This window comes from Microchirus variegatus, assembly GCF_963457635.1.
Source record: "Microchirus variegatus genome assembly, chromosome: 18".
NCBI lineage: Eukaryota > Metazoa > Chordata > Actinopteri > Pleuronectiformes > Soleidae > Microchirus > Microchirus variegatus.
The window spans coordinates 15,536,057-15,551,037 of record NC_139819.1 but is presented as its reverse complement, the minus strand read 5'-3'; the positions used below and the strand labels follow the sequence as shown (position 1 = coordinate 15,551,037).

At 41.2% G+C, this 14,981-nt stretch overlaps 1 protein-coding gene across 1 annotated transcript in view; it reads left to right on the top strand.

Annotated features, from left to right (window-relative positions):
* znf608 (zinc finger protein 608) overlaps positions 1–14,981 on the top strand; it is a gene marked incomplete at both ends in the record, with an annotated part of 42,759 nt that overhangs the window by 5,946 nt on the left and 21,832 nt on the right. Inside the window, 1 exon segment of the mRNA XM_083904606.1 lies at positions 12,697–12,967. Within this exon segment, the coding sequence (XP_083760732.1) occupies positions 12,697–12,967 (271 nt within the window).

Genomic DNA, 14,981 nt, shown 5'->3' with positions numbered 1-14,981 from the left:
CGTTAAACTCGCCCCTCAACTTAATTTTTCTGAGAATCGGGACAGCACTTGCACTAGCGGGAGTGCGCATTTTTGAGATTGAGGGTTAAAATTGAGGGTTAAGCAAGGAATTGGAATTCACCCTTACTCTGACCTAATCCTAACCCTGACGCTAACCTTACCCTAACCCTAACCTCAGCCTAACCTTAAAACATAGCTTCACCTTAAAATTCAGTAATTTATGTTATGGGGACTTGCTTTTTGTCCCTAAAAGGAAGAGAAGTCCCAATAATGTGACTGTGTAAACAGGTTTCGGTCCCCACAACATTAGTAATACCTGGACGCACACACACGCACACACGCCACACCAGGCCTCTGTGGTGGTGGCTGTTATTCATCCCCTGTCAATTGATCTGAGCTCCACTCATGAATTCACATGTCTGTGATACTTTAGTGTAGGAGTTTGACTCACTGATACACTGAGAACAGGGTTTAATTATGTCACACTACAATGGAAATATGTAATGTTCACTGGGTGGATATTGATCCAAACAACAGACACACACAGTGGTGTGCCCTCTTCAGGCACAAGACCTCCGGCAGCCTGTCAATAGAGGGCGCTAGTGCGTCCTTAGAGGAAATTATATTCAGTGCTGCATTGAAAATGCTAATTTTTCAGTGATTGAATGTGATTAAACAATAATGTGCGGACGTTCATTTAGACATCCACATGAAATCCCCATGGCCGAGCTGCCTTTGGCCCCATGTCACACTTCGGACATTCCTGCGTTAAAGCTCACATAGAGTGTTCCTGTTATATGTTAGTTATGGAGGTCTACTTACATACATTAACTTGTTTTTATGGTCAATTCGTATTCGTATTCGTATTGGCCAATACCCGGAAGTGACATATTCGGCACACCCGCTCTCAGAAGCGCAGCTCCCCCCTCTGGAACGGTGGATGCACTGCTACTCATTATCAAAACATTGTTTTAACAGGGTTTAAAAATAGCTTCGTCACGACTCCCCGCCGCAGTCCCTTTTATGACTTTGACCCGGAGTCAGACCCAGAGTCAGAAGACACTGTCGCTCGTGAAACACCTCCACAACGGACGTTATTCTTCTTCTGCGTTTTAATGTACGCAACCGGATGTGCCCGGACTAGTGCCCGGAGCAGGAGGATCTGCTGTTCAGGAGAACCGTTGTTAACGTAACCGGACCTGTTTTTTTCAGAGATCTCGCTGAGCCCGAGATTACAATAAAACACAGCGTTCTCAGCAGTGGCTGAACTGTTTGTTTTGAGCCTTCAGGGCTTCATAAACAAGGTGATGACGCAGATACACACTAAAAAACAGCGTTAATTGGAACTTCCGGTCTAGGTCCGCTTTGAGCGAACTAGTGTTGCCTGCTCCACCGGTGCACAGTAGGTGCCCTTTTCATTTTTGCCCCTGCCCTTCCAAACGTCTGTACACGTCCTGCTCCAGACATTCATGCAAATCCTCACACACTGAGGCAACAGTGACAAAATCATGTGGACGCACTGAAAAATGTCTGACGTTTGCAACTGAATATCTGGTGTGAAGTTTCATTGTTGTATTGTTGATATTTGCTGATATTTTGTCTAAGTGTAACAAATAGTAGCTCTGGATCAATATATCGGTTCAGTGAGCAGTGACATAATGTATGAAGGTAAAAGTTAATTTTTATCGCCAACATACACTCTGAATGTTGAGTATTAAAATTGAAAAGCTGAAGTCAATTTTGACACTTTATGTGTCTTATATGGATTGTGGGCCACTGGAAATTTAGAAACTATCCACAAATGTAAACATTTGAAAACATCACATGCATTTCTGTGGATTAATTGGGAAAATGATAAACACATAAATGGATTATGATAATAATCATCGTTGTAGCCCTGCAGCCAACCCAACCCTTTCAACTGATCCCACCAGACTGGGATTAAGGCTTTTTCTGTCAATCAATATTGGTCTCATATACATTTTGATGTAATGATGAAAAGGGCACAATGCATTTCATGAAAATTAATCTAGCAGTTTTTAATGTTCTTGTTCTCTTTGGATTAAATTTGGTCTTGTTTCACAATCAATATTGATTTGAACAACTGTTTTTCCTTTTGTGTTGACCTCGGCGAGACGAGATGCAAACAAAATAAATGAAAAATAATGTCTTTAATTGAATGTCTGTACACAATGTAACAAAAACCCTTCAAATGTGTTCTTTTAGAGTCTTGGTTGAAGAGGCAACACGCAGCATTTGTGTCTTTAGTGGCTTCTGTCTGAGGCAGCAGTAGAAAGATGCTGGGTGTGTTGAGTTAACTATTATCTTCAAATATAATCTGCAATAGAGCCTGTCCATCGGTGGCTATGAAAAATTAGTAAATATTGGATGGTGTCATTTGTCAATTGCCATTATAGTTTTAACATCACCATAATGTCAAGTTTCTGCCAAGAAAATGTGGATGTCAATTTTTAAGAAAATTAATAAAATCCACCCTCGTCTAATTGACAGAAATAAAAGCAGTTGTGCTGCAGCAGAGGCTCAGGCTGTCATCTGCATGACAATGAGACAATAAGATGCACTTGAGTGTGTGTGTGTGTGTGTTTGTGTGCATTTTTCTGTTGGATTTTGTCTCTTCATTTGTGATCATCTCAGAGGAGCGTTAACATGCTCCTAAATGTCCTCATCTTCTTCTCCTTCTGATTATTACTATTTGTGTTTGTTCTCAAATTGTGATGAGATTAATTGATGCTCTTTGTTGTGAAAGCAGCAGCTTTTGGAGTCAGTGTTTACCTGACAGGTTTTAACAGTTTTTTTTTTCCAATAGCGCTGCAGGCTTCTGTTTCCATGGTGATGACAGCTTTTGGTTTATTCAGTGGGAGGTGTTTGTGACTGGGGTGTGATGTTGCATGTAAACAGCTAATCCTGAGAGAGTGAGCAGGAAAAAAAACAAACAAAAAAAACATTGTAGAAGAGACGTCATGTTATCATCAGACTAAAGCTCCATTTCAGTGCAGGTGAAGCTGATTATGAGGAAAATAAAGGCAATGATTGTGTAATGAAAGTAAATGTTAATAACAGGGACTTTCATTTTGTTGATAACAACAGTGTAATGACGCTATAATCAGGTTTGTCTGTTTAATATGTATCAACATTTGGAAGACAGTGACATCCCTCACTCAGACAGTAACATAGTCCCTCTACACCTAGATGCGCCACTGCTTCTCCTCCTACTCGTCGCTTCTGATTTTAAGGTTGAATAGTGGACCTCTGGAAATCCATTAGATTCACACTTCACCACTAGTGACCAATTCACCTAATCCTCAAATATGCATGTTTTTGGACTGTGGGAAGAAGCCAGAGAAAACATTCACGTTGACATCAGCAGCTGCAAATTTACTTCTGAGTTTCTGTCACTGTTGGATTGCTTCAACTTTGTGCAGCATGTGCAGGATCCCACCCACAGCAAGGGCTACCCACTAGACCTGGTTGGCTCAACTGACTTACCTCTCACCAACCTACAGTGCATGGACCTAGCTATTTCTGACCATCATGCTATCAGTTTTAATGTTCCTGCTCATGTGACGAAGCAGCTAACTAAGAACTATTAAGAACCATTACGTTCAGGAAAATTAAGGCTGTTAGTGCACTCTTAGAAATAAAAGCCATATAAGGTTCTCATAGGAGAACCCTTTTAGGTTCTACCTGGAACCCTTTTAAAACCATTTATTCAGGAAAGGGGTTTTAAAGGGTTCTCTGGATCAAAATGGTTCTTACTGGAACCATTAGTGTTACCAAGAAACCTTGATAAACCCTTTCTTCGGGAAAGGGTTTTTCAGAGGCAAATGGTTCCAGGTAGAACCTCAGCCCTTGTAGAAGGACCCTTTTGGAACCCTTATTTTTAAGTGTTCCTTGTCCAGTCTGTTTGCCACTTGGACTCAGATATCTACATTTCCTGGCCTGATAACATGCTACAATGCAGCCTTTTCCAGCAGCCTAGACTCTCTTGTCCCTCTGAAAGTCCTGACTATTTCATTCACCCATCCTGCACCTTGGTTTACCACTGAGCTTCGCTCCATTAAAGCCTCTGCCTGGCGACTGGAGAGGAGAAAAAAAACTAGCCTCACTGTCCACCGACTGGCTTTCAAAGACTGTGTCAGGTCCTACAAGGATGCTCTCTCTCTGGCTAGGACTGAATATTACAGGGCTGTTGTTAAGGCCCAACAAAACCGGGCTAGGCATTATTCTCCATCATAAACAGACTGCTTCCCCCCCGTACTGCCCCCCACCCCTCTGCCAACTCTGACCTAACTTGCTTTAAGTTTCTTCCCCTGTCCCTTCTCCTTCCCTTTCCTCACCAAGGCTAAGGTTTCTACATGTTCTTTTGACTCTTGACCCTATGACCACGGCTTTGGTCAAAGCTTGCCTTCATTCGGGACATGGTTAATACATCTCTCCAGCTTGGTTCTGTACCCATCAGCCTGAAAACTGCCTCTGTCACCCCCATCCTGAAAAGCGCAGGTTTAGACCCTTCCAACCTTAATAACTATCGGTCAATTTCAAACATCCTGTTTCTCAGCAAGATCCTCGAAAGAGTAGTTGCTGCACAGCTCCATCATCGCCTATCCACCAATGAGCTCTATGAAACTTTCCAATCTGCCTACAGGATCCACCACAGTACTGAAACTGCCCTGGTCAAGATCACAAATAACCTGATGATGGCTGCTGACTCTGGTTGCATCAGCATCCTGGTCTTGCTTGATCTCACCGACACACAGTTTCCCAGTCCATTCTGCTCAAGCGCCTTTCCACTCACCTTGGACTCAACAGTACCGCTCTGTCCTGGTTCCACTCCTTCCTCTCTGACAGGAAACAGTTTGTCACCATTCATGGTTCATGCTCCCACCCTGCCCAAGTCAACCACAGTGTGCCACTGTGGTTCTGTCCTTGGCCCTTTCCTCTTTTCCATTGACATGCTCCCGCTTGGACAGATTATTCACCACCATGGCTTAAACTTCCACTGCAATGCTGATGATACCCAGGTCTATCTCAGCACATATCCATCCACTCTGCTCCCTCCACAGCTTCTTATCAAGTGTTTACAGGAAATAAATCGTGGTTGACTTCTAACCTGCTCCAACTAAACAGCGGGAAGACAGAGTTGATTGTGGTCGCTCCAAAGTCTCTCCTCAACAAGGTGGGAGATGTGGTCCTCTCTGTTGATGACATCACCACTTTATTGTCCACAGAGGTTCCCAATCGTTAGTGTTTTGTTAGTTTTGTTTTTCTATTTGCACAGCGATCTTGGGTTTCATGAAAGGTGTTGAAAAGCCAGAAATAACAAGCTCTGAAAATAAATGTGTATTGTCCTTCTCATCATAGCTCTGCCTCCAAAACACTGGAAGTTGTGGTAATGCAAGGCTTGTCAACATGAGTAACATTGTGTGTTTTCTCCGTCCCTGTTGGTTTTCTATACTCCCATTTCCATGTTTAATCATCAGCAGCACTTTGATGTTAGCCCTTTCATTTTCAGGGGTCTGTTGTTGACGGTCAGCTGACAGCCCGCTGCTCTCACATCTTTCATAAACATTATTTCAAAAAGCACTAAACAATGCATGTATCTTGATGTGGATTCCTCAGTCTGTGTCTGCTGAGACGTATGATATGGCATGTCACAGTGGTTTGCAGCTAGGAGTTGACTTTAAATAGACAAAAATAACATGGATTAAAAAAAATTATAATAATAATTATACATCTCTTTGTAACATAATGATAAATCTCAGGGATCAGAGGAGAGAACATTTCACTGAAGGTGTTTTTAGGAGCTGAGTGAGTCAAAGTACAACAGCTCCAGTGAACTGTGATTGACAGCAAGTTATTAGGTAGAAACACAAGAGTCAGACAGAGAGAAGACAGATGAATCCTGCTCCATCGCTCTGAGCTGCAGCTTCAGAAGGTTTTTTGGAAAAACAGCAGTTGACCTTGACAGTCCTTTTTTATTATGTGAACTGATTTCATCATCACGAGGTGGGAATACAATACACAATATATGGTCCAGGATAACAGTAATGTGATGCAGCTATTATATGATAATTGAAATTCATTTTGACGAGACAATATCTGTCAACAAAATTACCCCAAAATTGGTAAAATGCAGATTTGGTGGAGTTACATTATTTTCACTGCTGTCTGTCTGTCTGTCTTTCCCAACGTTCTTGTGATGAAGAAGTGAGTCATACTGGTGGGGAAAGTGTTTAGATTATCTATCCATCCATCCATCTTCTAGCACTCAGAGAACATGCAAACTCCATGCAGAAAGGCCCCTGTTCCGACCAGCTTGTGAACCCAGGTCTACTTGCTGCAAAGTTAGTTAGAAAGTTCGATTATCATATAATTTCAATTAAAATATGGATATTTGGTTGCCAGAATCCATCTATAAAGCAAGTTGTGTCTGTGTGTGTGCCTGTGACGGGTATATCTCGCTGACCGTTAGTCAGATCGAACTAAGATTTTGGATATCTGTGGAGCATGGCCCGATGGTGTGCATCCTTAATATTCGCTGATTTATCACACTACACCATGCAGGGGTGCCGCCAGGGTTGTCTTTCATAGTAAGCACAGTTTAAACAATGCATCTGCAAACACTGTGTCAAAAAAATACAGTATGAGTTTGTTGTACAGACATCGTGTACAAGCTCATGACTTTAAGGACTGATGAGTATTTTATTGTGACAAAACATATTTTTACCGCGAGTGAGTGTTTTAAAAATGCATGGATGTGGCCACAATGGATGCGGTTCTAGAGGTCGCGAATCGCCTTCTGCGCTCTTATTACTACAACCTACTGCATCTTCTCAATGCACACATCATTTTCTTTTTTTTAAAATAACAATTGCTGTGTCTCTTTATATCTCAATGTACATCCATGTCTTACCCAATATACACTTTGTATATTAACACTACACAAGAGTTACACCTCTTTGTACATCCAACCTTCACACACAGCCTCATTTGGCCATAACTCTTGGTCAGGTTTATTTTATAATACTGACAGTGAAAATTCAAACAGTTTGATGTTGTTTCAGAAAACTGGAAACTCTAGTTTTACAAAGCAGCTGCGAGACAAACCTTTGTCCCATTATCTGCAGGGACTATGGAAGATTCACACACTGATGGTCTTACAGTAAATCTGATACTAAGTTCTGATTCTTCATAATTATTTTTCTAATGAAAACACTGTGACTGTGTTGGATTGAATTTATACAGAATTGGTTTGATATAATTGTCGTCAGTAGTGACAGTGCATCAGTGTTGTTGTGAGGTGCTGAGCAATGCCCATTGGAGTGAAAAAAGGCAGCAGAGTGATTAGAGATTGAGAAAAGAGATAAAAACATGGCAAAAAACAACACACACAGAGAGGGATGATTTCTGACTGACTCAAACACACTGTCGGTGAAGCTGCTCACTGAGGGAGATAATAATGAAGGGAAGAGGGAGAGCGAAGAGGAAGGAAAGAGAGGAGGGGAACATGAAAAAGACATGAGGGGAAAATAAGAAAATGTCAAAATGAGGAGATAATTAAATTAAATATAAAACAAAGATCAACAAAATGGGTGAGAAAAAGGAAATGGAGATAAGCAAGGGAGGAGAAGGATGCAGGAGGCACAGACATGAGTGAAACGAGAAGAATGACAATGAGAAATTATAGGAATGAAAAAGGTGGAAGAATGAGGCAAGGAAGCAAAAATAATTGATGAAGGAAGGAGGTATAGAAATGTTTAAGAAATTATATAAAAAAGGAAGGAGGGTGGATGGAACAGAACCATTGAAAATGGATTAAGAAAAAAGGGTGTAGTGAAATTGGAAAGAGAAATTACAAGAAAGAAGGAAGGAATGAAACGAAAAAGGGAGAACAAATAATGGACCAAAATGAAAAGAGTATGATAAATGGATTGTTGATTTTATTATTTTCTCAACACAATGTTCCTAAAATGTGATTTAAGCTTTGAAATAAAGAAGAATGTACCAACGAGAAGACTATTTGTTTAATTATAGATTTTAGAGGCAGAATTAATGGAAAGCTCTGCTGACTCCCCTGACACACGCACACACATGCACACGCTAGCATTGTTTGATTTGGGTAAATCCAGCTCTGTCTGTGAGCAAGGACACCAAACTGCAGTGTATCAAAGAGGGAACCACTAAATTAAGTGTGTCTGAAGTTGAAGGGATTTGGGTTGAAGTGGACAAATGGACGTAGTAAAAAACTGCTGCAGTGAAACTGTGGCTGTGGTGACTGTGTGTGAGTTGTGATTCGTGCCTGTTTGTACAGCATGCGTAGTGTATTTGTATAGTGTTATTGTGAACCATTGTTTTTTAATCAAATTTTGTTATTATGGCTGGGACTGTGTACTTACCTCACTAAAGTCAAGGCATTGCAATTATTATTATTATATATATATATATATATATGTATATATACAAATATGCGCTAAATATTTAGGAGGATCTCATCAAACATATCAGACAATAAGGGTGCATGCCCCCAGCTAGACAGACCTTTTTTTTTTTTTTTCTTTTTAAATCTCCGCACCGCCACTGCACTGTGCTTTTCCGTCTCTAAACGGGCTCTCCATATCCAACGCAGCCTGAATAATTTTTCTACGTGCCACTTTACCCCCACATCCAAATAATGATCCTTATGACATGGATTGAGTACAGTTGCGATGAAGTTGCGGGGGATCCGAGTAGATCTTAGTAAAACGTTTTGGTTTATGTGGGTTTTCTATAAAATAAAAAACAGTGCTGTGATTTCAGCTTCTTAATGTGAATGTGTTCTGGGGTATATGCTCCTTTGTGACAGTAAACTGAAGAAAATATCTGAGGTTTTGGGAAAAAATATTTCCAGAAAATAATCAGCAGAAATCAATAATGCAAATATTTGTTAGTGTATGTTTAATGTATGTAGTGTATGTGATTACTGTCTTTAGGATGTCATCCTGGCATTAAAGCATAGTAGTTGATTAAAAATGATTAGAATTTATGTGTGAACATTTCCTTACTAAACAGCATTTCTTCCACATCTGCCCAAAGTTTAATGCTCTGCCGTCTACTCTTAGTTCAAGAGTGTTCTTTTCAATGCAGACAATACTCTTAATGATCATTACAATCCTTTTAGAATCATTAGGCATTTTAGAATAGTTTTTACTTTTACTTTGACAACATTTCAAGGTCACACTTTGTGTACTGCATCTTTTCTAATGCTAATCTGTACCAGAGAAGGGAGTTGTCTTTTTTATAAAAAGTGAAGCTGCTCGCTTCAGGAGCTGCTGCAACTGCACTGTCAGACATTTTTAATTAAGAAACTGAGGGATTTGTTTGAAGTGCTGAGCACACGAGAGAGCAGCCTCACTTTTTTCTTATTGTTATTTTGCTGTGACTGTCGCTACCGAGTGTTTCTATTCCTGCTGTCTGAGGGAGGTAGAAAAAGGCGTCAGCGGCAGAACAGAACCACTGGGGGATTACGATTATTCGCTCACAGTTAATTTGCTGTGTGATTTGGTTAAAGTTGTCTTCTGTGGTCTTTGTCAGCAGCTGTGTGGGAGTTAACAGATGGCTCCAGGAAGTGCACAGAATTGTCACAGTTTTGTGTTATTGCCCCTTTTTTATGATACATTTGCATTGTTCATCAGTGTTGTGACATAATCAAACTGAGACTACAGACGTGGGGACTATTGTGATGCCTTTTTATCCTAAGCCACGCGGGATAAATGACGGGAAAATATGAGTGGAACTTTACAGAGACATCATTGCAAATGACTTCACATGAATACATGGACCTGTTTACCATTTGTCTACATCAGACTCATCCTCAGAGGAGCAAACACTCTGTGTTCTGTTAAAGGGGGAGTAAAGGTTTTTTTGACTAACCATACAGTATGTGCTGACTGCACTGTGAGAATTAGCCTGAGAGGTTTGTGTCACATCCAAACCAAAGGTTTCAAACACCAAAGTCAGAAAACTACATTTCTGAATTTACTGATGGAGGCACCAGGAGATCACCCAAAGACAGAGAGGAACAGAAACAAAAAAAATCAGTCATCAAGTTTCCTCAATTGAATGTTTAATCTTGAAAGAAACAACCAACAACAATATTTTTTAAACAAGGCAGCTGAACATATGCCATCCTAACACTATTGTGCTTCTCGAAAACAGTTTATCGAAGACAGTTTTTCCGAGAATCTAACTTGAATTAATCCAAAAGGCTATGGTGGTGTTTGTCCACTCCCAATACAAAGGAAAGTATAGCCCAGTGAACCAGTGAGACACAGACCTGATCAGCATAAATATGGAATCTGATTGACTGCACAAGTTGGTGTTCATTTACAAGATGTCAAAATTAAATGTTGTCTGACCTAACATAAAATCAATGGCCTTCTCCTCTGTGTTGGCCAAGAATACGTTATGTTGTCAGTACGTCTTCCCGCTGCAAGGAAAAAAAAAATCTCACAGATTTGCAAGTGCAGATGGCTGAAAAGGCCAGAAACTACACCATTAGCGTCCCTGGAGCCTGGCAGCAGCAGCAGAACAACTGGAGAAGCCAAGGAGGAGCTCCACAAGTTTTCTTATTCTATGCCACATAATTGCACCTCTCCGGGGCATGTGGAGGCTTTTTGAAGGACCATTAAAGTGACTCATGAAGAACTCTATATTACAGAAAACATGTACTTTGGGAAGCAGCTGGGGGAACACATGAACAAGAAACATCTTTATTGGCAAGAGCAATATAACTAGGGATGCACCAAAATGAAAATTGTTGGCCGAAACCAGCCACTCCTGTGCTGCGTGCTCCCCCATCTCCAAGCGGGCTCTCCATATCCAACGCAGCCTGGATAATTTCTCTAGCTTTATCCCGACATCAAATTATGATCTTTATGAGGAGGATCGAGTACAGTCGCCATGAAGTGCAGGGGAGTTCATAATCTGCGCTGTATGCAGCCAAGTTTCGCTTTTGCGTAAAAGAGACTTTCCAGCATCTAATATGTGCTGTTCCACCATGTACTCACATCTTGTTGGAACCGTTTTATTGGTGTTCCAAACTGATCTTGGACAGATTCTGAGCGGATATAGACAGGCTGCAGTTTTTGCATGCGTCATCAAAACATCGTTTAGGTGGTTTTGTTTCGGTGGTATTGTTTAGGTGATAAAAGTCTTTCGGCCGCCAAATTTTCGGTGCATGCCTAAATATAACATCTTTATTGGCAAGAACAATACAACCGTAATAATGACTTTCTTCCCACTCGGCACCTGGCTCGCAGGGTGTCCCTGCTGGCTAAAAGACTGTTCTGTACTGAGCTGGCGCCGGGACCACTGCTCAGAAACCTCCAGAAATATATGGGCTGTCTGTCAGTGTTGAATAGCCTACTCTGATTGACCCTGTTTGAAGATCGTGAGATTCTAAGAGTTTATGTACCATCAGTTAAGTTGCAAGGGGAGGTATCCCCACCGAAGATACAATTAATTTAGCACAGATAAGCATAGGAAAACCAGAGGGGGGAAATCCCCCCCATCCCCCTCAACAAATCGCACCCTGAGTATATAAAACAAAGTACTTGACAGCTGCCTCCAATTAAAAGTAGACATGACCGAAGCCATAATGACTGCTGCAGAAAATGTATTTCCCAATTATCAATTGATCTATGTGGTCGTCGGTGCTATGCTCAGCCCAGCATTAAACATTTAGGTGACACCACTGAGCAATCCCTCTGACATGAATTTTCACTTAAGCAGTTTGGTATGTTCATGATTCATCAATCTGAGGAACAAGGCAGAAAAGATGGACATTATATTCATGCTTTTATCTCCACTCATTTAGATTGTTGTACTGCTCTTTTTTTTTACCTGTATAAAACAAGTCACTGTTACCCCTTTCTGCCAAAAATCACGTCACCTTCTATAGTTTTCATGTTTCACGGTCATTTTAAAAACCTTTAGGGTGCTTTCAAACCAGAGCTGTTTAAACTCACCATAGTTTGTTTCCTCAGAAAAGAAGCAGTCACGGCTTCTTTTCTTTCTTTTCTGTTTCAAGGAGCCACTACAGCCACAAGAGGTGACTGAGCTTTTCAGGCTGGAAAAGACTGACTCCTGTCTGACTTTTGCGAAACAGCTAAACACTTTTTTATCCCAACAGGCATTTGGCTGATCTCTTTTTTTTTTTACTATTTTATTACTTTTTGACACTTGCTTTTAATTCTTTAATTGCATTTCTGTAAAGTTGTATTTGTAATTATTTTTAACTTTGTGATTACTGCTGTCTCACATGGCCAGAGTCCGATTTTCTCTCGTAGTATGCTAACTAATGCACATAATGTGAAACAGACTCAGGACCCACAACGATCAGATGTGTGTAAAAACATAACTCAGAATCTGTATTGGTCCTGAGTGGGATTTGATTAGCTGCCACTCACTACGAGGAAGTTAGTGACTGCAGATCGAGTAATGAACAGTGACATTTGGATAAAATGTCTCCTTTAATAAATTTGATATTTTCCTGCAGGATCCACCACTAAATGAGCAGATGCCATGAATAATCTTTTCTTAGTCGTATGTCTTTGTGAAAGCCTCCTGAACATAGCTTTTATTTAGTCAGTGGTGAACTGCAGTAGAATGATCTCAAACAGATCCTCTTTTTTCCAGGTAGACCCCATGTTTACGGTGCCAGCTCCCCCTGCTCCAGGTCACCCTGGAGCCCCCGGTTCCTCTCTGCCTTTGGCTCCTTCCTTCTCCCCTCCAGCACTGTCCACCTTGAACCCAAAGCAGATGGCGGTGAGGACGAGGTCAGTTGGCACCAACACACAGGAAGGCAGCGTCTCACGGGCACTGGAGGCGGACTCGGCCTGTCTGGGGCCATGTCAGCCAGGGACCAGCGTTAACCTGGAGGGCATCGTCTGGCATGAAACTGAAGAAGGTAAGAAATGGCATCTGAGAGCCTTCTGGGATGTACATAGTGATTGGGCTTAGGGTTAGGGTTGTCTGTCACTTGTCTATTGAAGCAGCAGCTACCAAAATAAGACTCTTTGGGCCTGATTTACTAAAGCTTTGTGCATGCAAAAATGTGCTCAAACTGGATTGCACACAAATTTGCGTTGATGCTGATCTACGGACAGGGCGCAACAAGGATTGCGCCTCTCAGACGGGCAAAATACCACTCGCAACCCATTTAGCGGTCTTGCCTTAATGCATATGCAATGTGGGGCGTTTACACGGGGAAAATGTAAATATGTTATTTTAGCAAGCGCAAAGTGATTTATCAAACCTGAAACTGATTGCGGTGCTTATTTTTGCGTCTATAATTAGCACGTTTGAAAGGCAGGTCTTAACTGGCACAGCCGTGCGCACACATGGCTGCGGTTATTCACATATTTCTGCACCCTGCTGAAGCATTATCCTCTGAGAAATCCATAAACAAAAATACTTTTTTGTAAATCGGGAAATAAGCTTTTCCAGAGCATCATCAACTACACTTTCACAGATGACACACATTCATTTCCTATGTGGTATATCTGAATAAAATAAATATAGATATCCATAGGAGAAATGCGTGTTTGTACTGGTATGGGGTTACCTTGGTCTGCAGTTTGGGTGAGACTAATCCTAACCCTATGTGTAATCTTGAGAGAATCCGAGAGTGCTCCATGGCGGCTGTCAGTGAGCTGCAGATGAGTCAGGAGGAGAGCGCAGCACCTTTTTTTTTTTCACTGCAACTTCATAGTCCATAATTTCTTTGTTTGATATGTCAGGTAATGATGGAGCTGTCCATCATACCGACGCAGAACAGCGGGGAACATAGATACGGCCCCTTCAAGGATGTCATATCCCTCGATCCCAGTTATCTGCTCATCGCAGAACGTCAGCTGTACTTTCTGTTCAGTGGCTTCAAATTTCATTTTGCGCTTTCCGTTGAGTCAGCTCTTTCTCTTTCTTATTGTTTATTTATCAATAATTCCAAAAAAGTGATCTGAGAGAGAACCCTGCGCATCCAGACTCGTCTCCAGCCTTGGGGATATCTGTCCCGTTGGGAGGCTCTAAATAATCCCATGTCAATTCAGAGACAAAGAGAGAGCAGATCTTTACGTGGCTCATGTAAGTTTTGATGCCTGGCACATGTGATGACAAATCTGTCTCTACTCGCATCTTTCTGCATTTTCACCAAGAGAAAATGCACTGTCGCATTTGGTGTGAATGCTCCTTTAAATACATCCCCAGAGTTTTCAAAACAAAGTTTGACCATTAGTATATCCTGAGGTTTCTGATTTAAAGGCTAAACACTTTGGAGTTAGGTAGTTGTCATGTGTATTTAAAAAGTTTTATGTCACTGTTGTAGTTGACAAGCAACTAAAAGGGAAAATGTGTGTTGATTTTGCAGGTTAATTAAGGTCATGTTGGATGATTGTCATTTGTTTCAATCAGAAGCAGTAAAATATGTTTCATGTCAGGTTGTTTCTCCTACATTTAGCTGCAAAATCAAAGTTTTAAACTTAATTTTGTTTTTCCAAACGAGCACAGATTTAGAATTACCCTGGATACATTGCTTGCCTTAACTGAGTCTATTTATCTTCATGTCTCTAGAGTTTTCAGGCACATTATTTTCCCCAACTAAATAATGTGGTTTATATTTGAACATGACTGGAAATCCATTTAAGAACAGGTTTGGCATGTAATCATGAGTCCAAACCAGAAGAGATGAGGAACCGCAGACGGGTACAGTGTTTTAAAAAGATACCATGGGAGTATGAGGCTGGAGATCAGACATCCTGATGATTCACCCATCGATTTCCACGCCACTGCACTTTGATAGGCCATTAACGAGGATACTGCTTGGCTCTGCAGCCTATGAGCGGAGGTGTAATTCTGTACTGCAGGCTGCTAATGAATAAATCCCATCTCGCTCTGCCAGCCACTGGGTGTTTGAAATGAGAGCA